General features: G+C 44.3%; 1 protein-coding gene across 6 annotated transcripts in view; it reads left to right on the top strand.

Annotated features, from left to right (window-relative positions):
- The window catches only part of HIVEP1 (human immunodeficiency virus type I enhancer binding protein 1), a 145,831-nt gene extending 133,040 nt beyond the window's left edge, over positions 1–12,791 (top strand). For 4 of the 6 annotated variants that reach the window (XM_013987642.2, XM_013987643.2, XM_013987649.2 and 1 more), the window contains exons 8-9: positions 8,533–9,011; positions 11,109–12,789. In XM_013987642.2, coding sequence (XP_013843096.1) covers positions 8,533–9,011; positions 11,109–12,242 — 1,613 coding nt within the window. In that variant the 3' untranslated portion in view covers positions 12,243–12,789. Of the gene's footprint in view, positions 1–8,532; positions 9,012–11,108 lie in introns of all 6 variants that reach the window. The other 2 variants (XM_013987646.2, XM_013987651.2) reach the window with 1 other exon arrangement.

The raw sequence follows: 13,682 nt of genomic DNA on the forward strand, positions 1-13,682 counted from the left end.
GTCACTGCTGAGCCATGACGGGAACTCCTAGTGTTCTAATTTATTAATTAGAATTTTCTGCAAGGGAAAAATTACCATTTCTCCATTTGTTCATTCATCCCTTTGTTCATTTACATCAATATGGACTCAAGGATATTTTATTCTATGGGTTACAATCCAGTATTATTATTTATGGTGCAGCTCAAGCTCTCATAGGCCACTGACAGCTTTTTGAGGTGTCTTTCAGTACGCTTTCAACCTACTTCTTCTTGAAGCAGTTCCTTACTTTCCGACACCTCTTTTCCAAGGAGCCCTGGTTCCCTTTACTGAAGCGAAGCATGGTATTTAGGAACCACGTTCTGGCCACTAGGTGCTGTGTCACGGCTACTAACCTGTCACTGCTTCTAGCCCCGCTCAGTGGACAGAGCTGGGAAATGCTGGATGTGTGCTACCTCATGGAGACACACATCTGTGTTTATGTCTGTACACACACATGTAAATACACCAGGACCTGACTCAATCCTGATCATTCTAATTCTGGGTACAGCACCGCAGCGTTGATCCTGGCCTGCTCCATGTCCTTTTCATGCCTTCACCTGCAGTGAGAAACCCACTCACTTATTTGTTCAACTCCAGAATACCAGTATGCTAGTTCCAGAAAGGCTGACCCACCTTGGGGGGAAAAAAAAACAAAACAGATTTACAACCACTGCACAGTGTGTGCAGCCTGTTTGGTCTTTAGCCTTTAGCACATCTGGTCAGAACCCTTTTTGCCAGGGTTACCTGGTTGTGGGTTCATTTGTACTCAGTCGTCTGGTTCAGCTTGCATTTCAGCTTAGGTTTTCCCCACAGCCTGGTTAACTAAGTTTTTATTTACACACCATAAAATTCCCTTTATGGTGTACAGTTCTGTGGGGTTTGACATATTCGTAGAATTGTATGTCCACACCCACAGTTCCATAGAGAACAGCTCCATCGCTCCCAAATTCCCCTGTGCCACTTCTTTAGAGACAACCCCTAGCAACCACTGCTCTCTTTTCCTCCCTGTATTTCTATTTCCCAGTGTCATATGCAAGGAATCAGAACAAGTAGCTTTGGGAGTCTGACTCCCTCACTTAGCAAAATACACATAAGATTTATTTCTGTTATGTAAATCCATAGTTCTTCCTTTTTTGTTGCTGAATCGTATTCCATTGTGTTGATGTGCCATAGCTTCTTATCCACTGAGCACTTGAAAGATATATGGGTTCCTTCCAGTCTTTGGCAAACATGAAGAAAGTCCCTGTAAAACATGCATGTACAGGCTTTTCTGTAAATGACATTTCCATTTCTCCAGGGTTTGGTACTAGGAGTGAAGTCTCTGGGTCATGAACTTGGTATACACTTAGCTTTGTCAGCAATTGTGAAACTGTTTTTCAAAGTATCTGGGCCACTTACACTTACATTCCTGCCCACCCTGAATGAGAGTCCAGTTTTTCTGCAACCTTACCAGCACATTTTAAAAAGCTACATCCTAAGAGCTGTAGAGTGGGATTTCCTGTGGTCTTAATTTGTGTTTCCCTAATGATTGATGGCACTGGGCAGCTTTTCCAGATGTCTTCGTTGGTGAAGTATCTTCAGAAATTTTGCCCATTTTTTAAAGTGGGTTGTTTGCTTTTCCAATGTTGAATTTAAGTGTTCTTGAAACAGGATCTTATTACCGAACTCAGGTTCGGCCACCTGTCGCTTAAAAGCCAATAATTCCAGAGGCGAGTGTCAGTAGGAAGGAAAGATGCTTTAGTCAGAAAAGGTGATGATGTGGGGAGAAGGTGAATGCACGTCCAGACACCAACTCCAAAGATTCTGCTCAGCATTACAGTTTTTAAAGGGCAAAGGGGGGCGGAATCTCAGAGAATCACTGAGCAGGAGGTTGGGTTCTGCATCATGCTCCGTCGTCTGCTGTCTGGCTGCCTCTCTCTTTAGATGCTGTCTTGCCCGCTTGATCTGCCTGCAGGATTGCTTAAGGAGGCTGTTGAGGGCAGAGAGCTGATCGTTTTGTTAACTGCTTAGTTCCTCATTATTTCTTTTCATCTAGGAGGAGCATCAATAGGTTAGGCGAGGCATGGTGTGCATTCAGGATAGCCTAAATCAGGAGTTGGGTTAAATTACCCAGCGATCTCATTCCTGTAATTAGGTTCTTTGAAGATTGGAAGGGAACAGAAATGGGCGAACAGGAAGGGGGCAAAAAGAGCTGCTTTCAGTCTGCATATAATCTCTTTGTCACAAAGGTGATTTGCAGATGTTTTCCCCCAGTCTGTGCCTTGTCTTGTTCTTCCTTCTTACGGTGTCTTTCTCAGAGCAGAAGTCTTCTTGATATTAATGAGGCCCAGCTTACCAGTTGTTGCTTTTATTGATTGTGCTTTTGGTGTCATATGTGAGACGTCTCTGTCTGATCCAAGGTCACACAGATTTTTCCATGGTTCTTTAAGAAGTTTTATAGTTTTATTTGTATGAGGTATAAGGTATGTGTCTTTTTTTTTTTTTTGTAGGTGGGTGTCCAATTATTTTAGTTCCATTTATGTAAAGACTGTGCTTTCACCATAGAATTGCCTTTGTCAAAATTTAGCTAATTATGTTTGTGTGGTTTTTATCCATTGACCCACTTTTCTCATCTACTGATGTCTAGCTTTTTGCCAGTTCCTCACTATCTTTAATGTAAGTTCTTCAGCTTTTCTCCTTTTTCAAAATTATTTTGGCTCTTCCAGTTTCTCTTCTTTCCCATGGAAATTTTAGAATCAGGTTGTCCTATCTGCAAAATGCTTGTGAGATTTTTAATGGAATTGTATCACAACTATAGATCAAATTGGAAAGAAATGCTCTCCTAAGAATACTGAGACTTCTAATCTAGGAACTCAGTATCTCTCTTCATTATTTTCCCGTGGCTGACTTAACCAGTATTTTGTCATTTTCCTCAGGCAGAGCCTGCACATTTTTAAATTTATACCTAAGTATTTTATTCTTCTGATGCTATTGTTAGTAGTATTGCATTTTTAATTTTGAATTCCAGTTGTTTGTTGGTAGAGAGTTTTTTTTAATATTTTATTATCCTTTTCATGTCAGTGGGGTCTGTAGTGATAGCCCCTCTTTCTTTCCAAATGTTGGTAATTTGTATCTTTTCTCCTTTTTTCTTGTCCAGTATTAGTAGAGATTTGTCAGTTTTCTTTTTTTCTTTTCTTTTTATTTATTTATTTATTTTTTTTTTACAAAGACCTAGGTTTTGGTGTCACTGACTTCATTTTTCTTTTGTCAATTTTATTATTTTGCTTTTTTTATCTCTTTTTTTTCCTTCCTGTACCTTGCCTTGGGTTTAGTTTCATTTTCTTTCTCTAATTTCTCAAGATGAGAATTTCAGCTGTTTACTTGAGACCTACCTTTTCTTCTCTTTTTTTTTTTTTATTTTTTTCACTCGTGATGCAAAATTTTATTTTCCATTTATAATGATTTTTATTTTTTACATTATAGCTGGTTTACAGTGTTCTGTCACTTTTCTTCTGTACAGCAAGGTGGCCTGGTTGCACATGCTTGCCTTTTCTGATAGTAGCATTGAATACAATAAATTTCCCTTTAACCACTGTTGGAGCTGCATCCCACACGTTTTGATGGTTAGATATTAATTTTATGCAATTTAAAATATTTTTAGCTTTTCTCTGAGACTTTCTTTTTTGACCCCTGGATTATTTAAGAATGTGGTATTTAATTCTAAAATATTTGGAGATTTTTCAGATACCTTCTAGTTATTGATTTCTGGTTTAGTTCTGTTTTCATCTAAAAAACATATTCTGTATGTTTTCTACTCAGTGAAATTTGGTGAGGTTGCCTTCGTAGCTCAGAATGTGGTATGTACTGATGAATGCATATTCTGCTGTTGTTGCATGGAACATTCTATCACTGTCTAGTTGGCTGATTACTGTTTTTCAAGTCTTCTGAGCGCTTACTGTTTTTCTCTATATTTGTTTCATCAATTATTGAGCGTGGAGTGTTGAAGTCTTTAACTCTGAGGATTTTTTTACTACTTTTTTGTTTTAGCCTCATTTATTTTAAAGCTCTGGCTTAATTGCTGCACATTTAGGATTTTTATATGTTCATAAAGAAGTGACCCCTTTATCATTCATTGTATAATATTCCTGTTCATCCTTGATAACATTCCCTGTTCTGATGTCTACTTTGTCTGATATTGGTATATAGTTTTTCTAGCTCTGTTTTAGCTAATGTTTTAAGGTATATCTTTCTCTAAACTTTTCTTTCAATCCTTCATGTCTTTATGTTTAAAATGGGCTTCTTGTCCACAGTGTATGCATGGGACTTGCTTTTTCACCTAGTCCAGCAATCTCTCTTCTTAATTCTTTTTTGGCCGCCCCGTGGCATATGGAGCCCCTGGATCAGGAATCAAATCCAAGTTGCAGTTGCTACCTAGGCCGCAGCTGCAGCAATGCTGGATCCTTAATCCACTGTGCAGGGCTGGGGATCGAACCTGCGTCCCAGCACTCCCAAGACACTGCTGATCCTGTTGCGCCACAGCAGGAACTCTAGCAATCTCTCTCTTTTAATTCATGTGTTAGACCTTTCATTTCAGTGTTATTTTTTAAGTAATTAGAATAAAGTCTACCACCTTGCTAGTTGTTTTCTATTTGTTTTATTTTTTTCCCTTTTTATGCCTTAGTTGAGCATTTTTTTATGATGCTACTTTTTTCTCCCCTATTGGCTTATTGTTTGTGTTTTTAAAGAAAATTTAGTTGTCTACCTTCAAAGACTGTTGCATCACTTGGCATGTCATATAAAGACGTCCTAACGATATATTCACACGTCCTCCTTTCCATCCTGTGTGCTGGTGCTGTTATACCTTTTACATTCACATATGTTATAAGCACACATTGCGTTGTTATTACTGTAGACATTATCTTTTAGAACGAGCAGTTTAAAAATTTTGTTTTGTTTTTTCAGGTTTTTATTTTTAATTTTTTTTTATTATTCCCCCAATATAATTGTTTTTCTACTGTACAGCATGGTGACCCAGTTACACATACATGTACACATTCTTTTTTCTCCCATTATCACGCTCCATCGTTAAGTGACTGGACATAGTTCCCAGTGCTACACAGCAGGATCTCATTGCTAATCCATTCCAAAGGCAATAGTTTTAATTTTCTTCATTTATTCTCTTTCTGTCTCTTCACTTGAGAGGATAAATACGTGTTCCCATCAATATCTTGTTCTTTCTTCTTAAAGGGCTTCCTTTAACATTTACCATCAAGTTGGTCAGCTGGAAATGGATCTTCTCAGTCTTTATTTTCTAAGACAGTTTGTATTTCTCTTTCATCACTGAAAATTATTTTCAATGAGCATAAAATTCTGGGTTTTTGTTTTTTCTTTAGTTTTCATCGATACTGTGTTTTTCATTGGTAGCATTTCATTTCTTTTTTCTTTTTTCATAGTTTCCCTCTCGCAGCTGAAACTCTCACTTGACATTGTATGTTTTCACCTTTCTCATTAGAGCTGTTAACATATTCATCAGTTATTTTAAATTCTCTCGAAGTTCTAACATCTATCATATCTGACTGGTTCTGATGGCTTTTTCTCTCCCAAGTATTTTTTCTTGCCTTTTGTAGTGTTTTGCAATTTTCTTTGAAAGCTAGTCATCTTACATAGACAGTAGAGACCAATATCGATGGCTTTTGCCTGGCAAGGAGTGTGCTTCTCCTGGGGGCCTTTCCAGGGGGAGGTAGAGCTTTTCTAGTCAGGAGGTGGACTGGGTGGGAGAGGTGTTGTTGTTGAGGCCACCATCAGAGCCTCCAGAGGCCTCGGGTTCCTGCCAAGACACGTCTTGTTTGGGGTGGAGGATGGATCACAGGAGGAAGTCTTGTCCGCTCCAGGTTCAGGTCTTTCCTCTGCCCTGTGCCTCAGAGCTGGTTGCCCTGCACGTTCTGCTCTTCTCCTGTTCCTCTCCCAGTGGTGTTTTGCTGTCACCTCCCATTTGGAGCGCCACAGGTTGGCACTAGGGGGTGAGGAGGCGATGAGGAAACTCTGTTCTGACCCAGCCTCAGCCTTCTGCCTGCACCCTCCTCTCAGGTTTCTGGGCCGTGGCTCTCGCAGTCTTCCGCGCTCCTCAGCTGTTGTGATGGACTCAGGGCAGTCTCGTCCCTTCTTAAAGAGTAGAAGTGTGTCTTCCTCTTATTCATTCCTTTCCCCACTGCAGTAAGTTTTGACCAACGCACTAGGGCAGCAGTGCTTGCCGCCCTTCTCTGCACAGGATAAAGCGTTTGTTCCCTGGTAGAGAGAGGGGAGATGGATCCAGGTGGAGGTCCTTGGCCCTGCTAAAGGCTGCTCCCCTCCCCTAGATCTGAAGCACATTGGATACTTAGCACTCTTTCCTCTGAGTGCTTGAGTGGTGTTCATAGCATTGCGCCTGCAAGAGAGTGTGGCCCCAGAGGAGTGACACAGCCCTTCCAGCCCACACTTGGCTTTACCCAACCTGTCTGCTGTTCAGCTGAGCTCCTCTGACCAGTGTCCTGTTACATCTACCCCAGGTGACACAAGCTGTGTCTCCTTTCTTCCTGCAGACACAGTCTCTAGAGTTTGCACTATTTGATTTCTGGGAGTTTGGCCTATGATGAGTTTGGGAAAAGTCATAAATGTAAAGGTAGGCCTATTTAAAAGGAAAAAAAAAAAAAAAAGGTTGTAGTTTTTAAGGTAAAACAAGTCTCACCCTAGTCAGACTTTGCAGCAGGGTTGGCTCTTGAAGAAATCAGCCTCCCTTTCCAGGAACCGATTCCATCTAGTCAGTCGTCTGGTTTCTTTTTTTCTTTTGGGTGTTTTGTTTGGTTTGGTTTTTGTTCGATTTCTCTACTTTTTCTCTTTTGTCCACATTTTGTCTAAATTTTTTCATATTAAAATCCCTAAAAATATATCTGATTTTGCACTAGTGTGTAGAACCTATAGGGGAGTGACTGTATAATTTTAGAATTTCAAACATCAGACAAGGTAGCACAGAGAGACCCATGAGACAGGACATTTTAGGGCATTTGCCCAGAAATCACCATCCTGTGTCCAGCATGAGCATCTGCTGGGATTCAGTAGGCTGGTGTTATTTAATGTATTATTTGACAACAAAATAGTAGCACCATAAAGCAGAAGACTTAATGAAATCACTGTTAAAGGAACCTGAGTGCGTATTTGTTTTATCTTTGAATGTTTTAATTGTAAAAATAGCATGTGCTTGAGATAAACGACAGAAAAGTTATAGTCGGTTCTACATCCCAGAAATAATCGTCCTCAAACGTTTTGGTGTTGGTGCTTCGAGACTTTTCTCTAAGAACTTATCTTTGTAATATAGAAAGAGTAGTGAGGTAAATTCATATGCAAACCATTTGGAAAACCCAGGAAATATTTCTCTGTTGGCATTTTTTCTCTTCAGAAAGTGCACGTAAATGCAGCCTGTACCACAGCTAAGCTGACCATGGTCTGATGCCTTTTTATTATAGTTCAGGGAGGACAGATTGGGGTAGAGGGTTTATATTCCTTCCCTATTTCACTGTTTAAAGTTTATTATCTTTCTAAGGGAAAGCACCTCTAATTTTGCAAGATTTTGACTAGGTAAGTTTTCAAATCAGTTTCACACAAGCTTATGAGAATTTTGAAACTATTCCCTGGACTGTCTGGAATGTTCCTTGTTAAATATAGTTTCTTATTGAACATGACTTTATAAAGCTGATATTAATGACTTAATTAATGTTCCCCTTCCTGTGAGAAGTGGACTGAATCACCATTGAAAAAAACGATGGGAAACTTTAGCATCTCTCTTAGTGTAAAAAAAAAGGTAGGATTAAATATTACAGAATATTACTCTTCAGAGGCCAGTGGAAACATGTCTAAAATATTAAGGAAAATCATTCTGTTCACAAATATCAGGTTTTTGTCTAATTTTATTTTTCAGATTTATTTTATTTTTGCAGTACAATCGATTTACAGTGTGTTCATTTCTGCTGTGCAGCAGAGTGACTGTCATACCTCTATATATATATATTTTTTTTTTTTCATAGTCTTCTCCACTGTGAGTTAATGCAGTTGTTTTTGTTTTACTTTGTTCAATAGAAGGGCGATTCAAACAAGTCGATAGAGAAAAAGAGCTCAGAAAAGGAGTTGTAGTGTAACCCCTTTGCTGTTTTTGTAGAGTTCAGTCTTCTTTGGGGGGTTTTACGGGTATAGTATTTGAAGCCTTTATTTCTGCTTTTTACCGCCCTCTGCCCGGGTGCTCTTCCGAGGCTCATTTCGAGCGTGTTCTGCGTCCTTAAGGAAGCCTGTCCTGGCCACCCCCGCTCTGTCACCTCTCTGACTCCTGCCGCACCGACTAACCTCCTCCCGGGTGGATCCTCCTCGACTGCCGTGGAGACTCTGTGCTGACTCGCAGCCCTTCCTCTGAATGTCCCTCCCGGTGTTGCCGAGTTTGTAGAAAAGAACAGATCGCGTCCGCCCACGTGTAAAGCCTTGTAGAACTTACCCTCTCGGTTGTCTTTATAGATGAGAAGCAAAGATTCCCCTACGAGCGGCCGGGGTATGACCTCGAAGAATCCGACGGCCCGGATGAGGACGAGAACGAGAACGAGGACGAGGACGAGGACAGCCAGGCCGAGTCGGTCCTGTCCGCCGCGCCCTCGGCCACCGCCAGCCCGCAGCACCTCCCGGCCCGAGGCGGCCTCCAGGACGCGGGGGGCGCCGACGAGGACGGCAGGATTCCCGACTGCTTTTCCGGGGGACACCCGGACCCGATGGACGTCCTGCCCCGAGCGCTGCCCACTAAGATGACCGTGCTCAGCACAGGGCCGTCGGACTACAGCCGGCCGCCCGAGTCCCCGGCCGGGGCCCCGCAGCCCGCCGCCCAGGGCGGGGAGGGGGCCGCCGCGCCCAGGTCCCCCTGCCACCAGATGTCTGTGGACTACCCTGACCCCAAGGACATCCTGAGAAGCCCTGTGGCAGGAAAGACTGTTGCTTTCACACAGGTAGTAAATTGGTTTGCTGCTGCTTTCCTTCTGTTTAACCTGTTAAATCTGAGGCACCTAATGTCTTCAGAAAATAATGTATTTAAAATTGCTCATTTACACCTAACTCAGTTTCTTTCACTTTATTTTTGTGTTGTTTTATTTAAGGCCAAGGACATTTATGTCCTTTGGATTCTCATCAGGTATTTCGGTCGGAGTTTACATAGTGTATTACAAAACTAAGAAAGAGCCAAAGGGCTCTTTACAATATATTCACTTACTACTTTTCGCTTTTTAAAAAACTCTTGAAATAAAAAATATGCATGTGCCAATAGAGAGCATGAATCTTGGAACCTGTGTATTCCACGCTTTTTCTGAGTTGTTCCACTGGCTTTGACGTGATGGATTTGCACTGAATTATCCAAACATTTTGCATGTTGGCCCTGTTGGCTAGGCAGCCACCAGTTTCCATGGCAAAGTTAACGTCACCCAAAAAACGTCTCAAGAAGTTCACTTTGCTTGAAGGATGGAATTGCTGAGGCGGCTTAGGAAAGCCTCCTGCCCAGGCACTGGCTGAGGGCCAGACTCAGGCCTGGAGAAGGACCTCCCCCCTCCCCTCCCCCGAGGTCTGTGCCGGGATGGATTTGCTGCTGCGACACACCCTGCGGCCTCCGGAAGAGTGTGCACTCGCCTCTCTCGCTGACAGTTCTCTTCCCACTCCTGTGGACTGATGAGCGAAGTTGGATTGATTTCTCAACGTGGCAGATTTGGGTTTGCTGGGTAGCACTGGAAAAAATTAAAAAGGCTGTGAACGTTTGGATTTCTGTAGACTATCCTACATGAATATGATGAAATCGCACTGATATTTAAGTTGTGTGAATATTTAAGTGAGTATGTAAGTGTAGATCTATAATGCGGAGAGATCAAGGAAAAGCTAGTGTTTAGATGATAATCGTGTGAAAGGGGGGATTGGCAACATTTATCCTTCTAATAACATCCCATTACTTTCACATCAGTCATCTTTGCTCTCAACTGCTCTATCCCCACATCTCTCCCACACCTGGAAATTTGGAAATCTGGTTTTCAGTAGATGTTTCATACACTTACGATGAAACGAACGAACAAATGAAAACTGCAGACCTTTCATCAATGGCTACTTTTTATTTCATATGTGAATAGTTCAGGTAATTTTTCCTTCTGCGTCAATACTTATAGCCAACCAATACCTCAGTATGTCTCATTACTCCTAATCTCCAAAATAGAGTAGAGCTGGAGTTCCTGTTGTGGCTCAGCGAGTTAAGAACCCAACAGTGTCTGTGAGGTTGCAGGATCGATCCCTGGCCTCGCTCACTGGGTTAAGCATCCAGCCTTGTGCTGTGGTGTAGACTGGCAGCTGCACTGGCAGCTGCAGTGCCAATTCAACCCCTAGCCTGGCAACTTCCATGTGCCGTAAGTGCTTCCCTAAAAAGGAAGGAAGAAAGAAAATAGAGTGAAGCTGGTGGCGCCAGCATTAATATCAACAACAATGGAAGAAGAATATAATTATGGCTACCTCTCGGGGCTAATCTTAGTATAAAATGAGATGATATCTAGGAAATGTGTTTGAAAAATGTGAAGTACTATATAAGATATGTTGTTGTTGGAGTTCCCGTCGTGGCTCAGTGGTTAACGAATCCGACTGGGGACCATGAGGTTTCAGGTTCGATCCCTGGCCTCGCTCAGTGGGTTAAGGATCCACCGTTGCTGTGAGCTGTGGTGTAGCCTGCAGATGCGGCTCAGATCCCACATTGCTGTGGCTGTGGTATAGGCCGGCAGCTGTAGCTCCTATTTGACCCCTAGCCTGGGAACCTCCGTATGCCGCGGGCACGGCCCTAGACAAGACAAAAAAAAAAAAAAAATGTTGTTATTTGTGCTACAAAATAAAAAGATTGAAGTTATAGGTTTTTAGTTGGAAATTGATTAAGTCAAAATACAGCTTGTAGCAAGCTTATTTTTATGAAATGCAAATGGACATGCTCTTACCTCGGGAAGGATAGACTTGAGAAGAGCTAAACATGTTAGCCCGGTGCCTACTAAGAAAACTCTGGTATCAAAGGATTGTTCTGCCTTGTCTTTTAGGGCCCAACTGTGCGCCTTCTTCCTCCTGCTGCCGAGCGCAGCCCTCAGACAGGAGGGCCGCCGCCTTCAGTGACCTCGCCGCCGCCGGGCCCTCAGGAGCAGAAGCACCAAACGACTCTTCAGCCACCGCCAGGCCTGCCTTCTCCCCAGACTCACTTGTTCAGCCACCTCCCTCTGCACTCGCAGCAGCAATCCAGGACGCCGTACAACATGGTTCCCGTCGGGGGGATCCAGGTGGTACCTGCCGGCCTCACCTACTCCACCTTCGTCCCCATCCAAACGGGGCCGATGCAACTGACGATCCCTGCGGTCAACGTCATTCACAGAACCGTGGGCGCCCCTGGGGACTTGAGCACGGACGTTTCTGGCACTGCAAATCCCGCCGGGGTGGCTGAACTAAGCAGTGTTGTGCCATGTATTCCCATCGGCCAAATCCGCGTGCCAGGCCTTCCGAACCTCAGCACGCCGGCCTTGCAGCCGCTGCCCTCGCTGAGCGTGGAGGCCGTCAACATCGTCGGCCTGGCCAACAGGCACCTGGGCCCGCAGGTGCACCCGCCGGGGCTGGCGCTGAACGCCGTGGGGCTGCAGGTGCTGACCGCCAGCCCCCCCTCGCAGAGCAGCCCCGGCCCCCAGGCCTCCATCCCCGGCCTCCAGATCCTGAACATCACCCTGCCCGCGCTCGTCCCCTCCGTGAGCCAGGTGCCCGCGGACGCCCAGGGAGCCCCGGGGATGCCCGCCTCCCCGCACAGAGCCCGGGAGGCGCAGCCCCCGGCCGCCGGCGCCCTTCAGGGCGGCCGGCCGGCGTCTCCGCAGGGCCCGCCTCCAGGCCAGCGGGAAAAGGCAAGCAAGGCTCCGGATCCACCCGCCCCGGCCGGAGAGCACGCGCAGCTGGACGGCTCGGGCCAGATGAGCGCGGGGAGGGCCGGCTCGGCGAGTCCCGCCAGGCCCCAGCGCGAACTCCCTGCGGCGCAGGGCACACCGGCGTCGGCGCCCGAGCCCCCGCCCGGCCAGCCGCCAGGCCCCCGGGACCGAGCGGCGCCCAGACCCCCGGCCCCGCCCCGGAGGCAGCCGGCCCCGCAGTTCAGCGACGTGAGCAGCGACGACGACGAGGACAGGCTCGTGATCGCGACCTAGGGGCTTCCCATCTGGGGGTTTTGTTTGGTTTTTCGGTTTTTTCTATATAACACTTAAAGGTTTCTTTGAAAACCCTCGTTTCCTTAAAGCACATTTTTCTGACATAAACTCATGACTAATCTTTGTGCAATCATGAACTTTTGACCAATAATTGTTGTTTTGTGTCAGCTCCAGCCATTTTTGTACATGTTGTATAGACACTTGTGCCTTTTAGGAGTTTTATGTTTAGAAACTGTACAGATTGTTGAATATATACATAAAAGAGATATTATATGTATATGAAAACCAGGTAGGTATTTGTGTTTAGCAAGAAAAACCTGTCAGATAAATCAGATGATTAAATTATATGTTGCACTGTTAAATATAAATTTTTATGGCTGTGGGGCAGAGTTTCTGTGTATAAGTTAGTATGTAAACTCCGTATTTATTGTATTCATATTAGTCTTTGAAAATGGGTCTGTCCTTCTTGTGTAAGACAGGTAACTTTACACTTCAGACAGATTTTCTGTGTAATGAAATGTTTCAGTAAAATACTGTTTACCGACTTTACCATCGCTTTAGTCGCGCCTTCTTTGTGTCACGTCCCGAGCAGCGGTCTGCTTTCGGAAAATAGCCCTAGATTACCGTCCTCCACACACTCCCCCCCCCCACACTCATATTTCTGAGAAATGAGGGCTTTCGTGGTGTTACTGCCGTGGGAAGCGCCGTGCAGCCCGCTTAGCCAAGACGCCCATTTTTCTAATTTGCGAGGAAACACTTTCTGTAAGTCCAGAGAGCGCACAGCCAGAAACGGGCAAAGGTGCTAAATGTGGGAATGAGGACTCCTGGTAAATGTAACATTAGTCACAAAGTAATCACCCTGGGAAACCCGGTTCCTCAGGCTGCGGCCCAGGCCTGCCGTCCTTTCTGTCTCTCTGCCCTGCATGTTTACCCCTGAGTGTTCTGTCTGGGACCAAACTACAGAGGGTCCAGGATTTACAGAGGAATTCAATTCCGACATCTAAATTACTTCCTGTCCTGAGAGGCTTAACTTACTGCAGCAAATGGGGTGGAATCCACAATTGCCACTGCAGTGATTCGCATTATTACTTGATCACTGTAGACGCTACATTTGTGAAAAAAAAATTTTAATGTTGGAACTTAAATACTTGGCACCTTATTAAAACCCTGTGTTCATGTTTTTAAAGGCCTACTGCATGAAGATTTCAGCTCTATGAAGTTGGTGAGACGAAAGTGCTTGCAAGAAGTGTTCTAAGGATTCTGGAGGCCTGCTGTCAGCTAGCCCCTGCTTCAGATCTGGGCCTTAGAAAAGTACCTGTCATCTCGGCCTGCGTGCCATGATCTAAATTCTGACCTCTAAAAATGGGCCCCAGCCTCAGTAGGTGGGTCAGTGATGCTTGGTGATGCTTTGGATGCATGCTTCAATTTACATTTAGACTT

The sequence above is a fragment of the Sus scrofa genome, chromosome 7 (assembly GCF_000003025.6).
Source record: "Sus scrofa isolate TJ Tabasco breed Duroc chromosome 7, Sscrofa11.1, whole genome shotgun sequence".
NCBI classification, from domain to species: Eukaryota; Metazoa; Chordata; class Mammalia; order Artiodactyla; family Suidae; genus Sus; species Sus scrofa.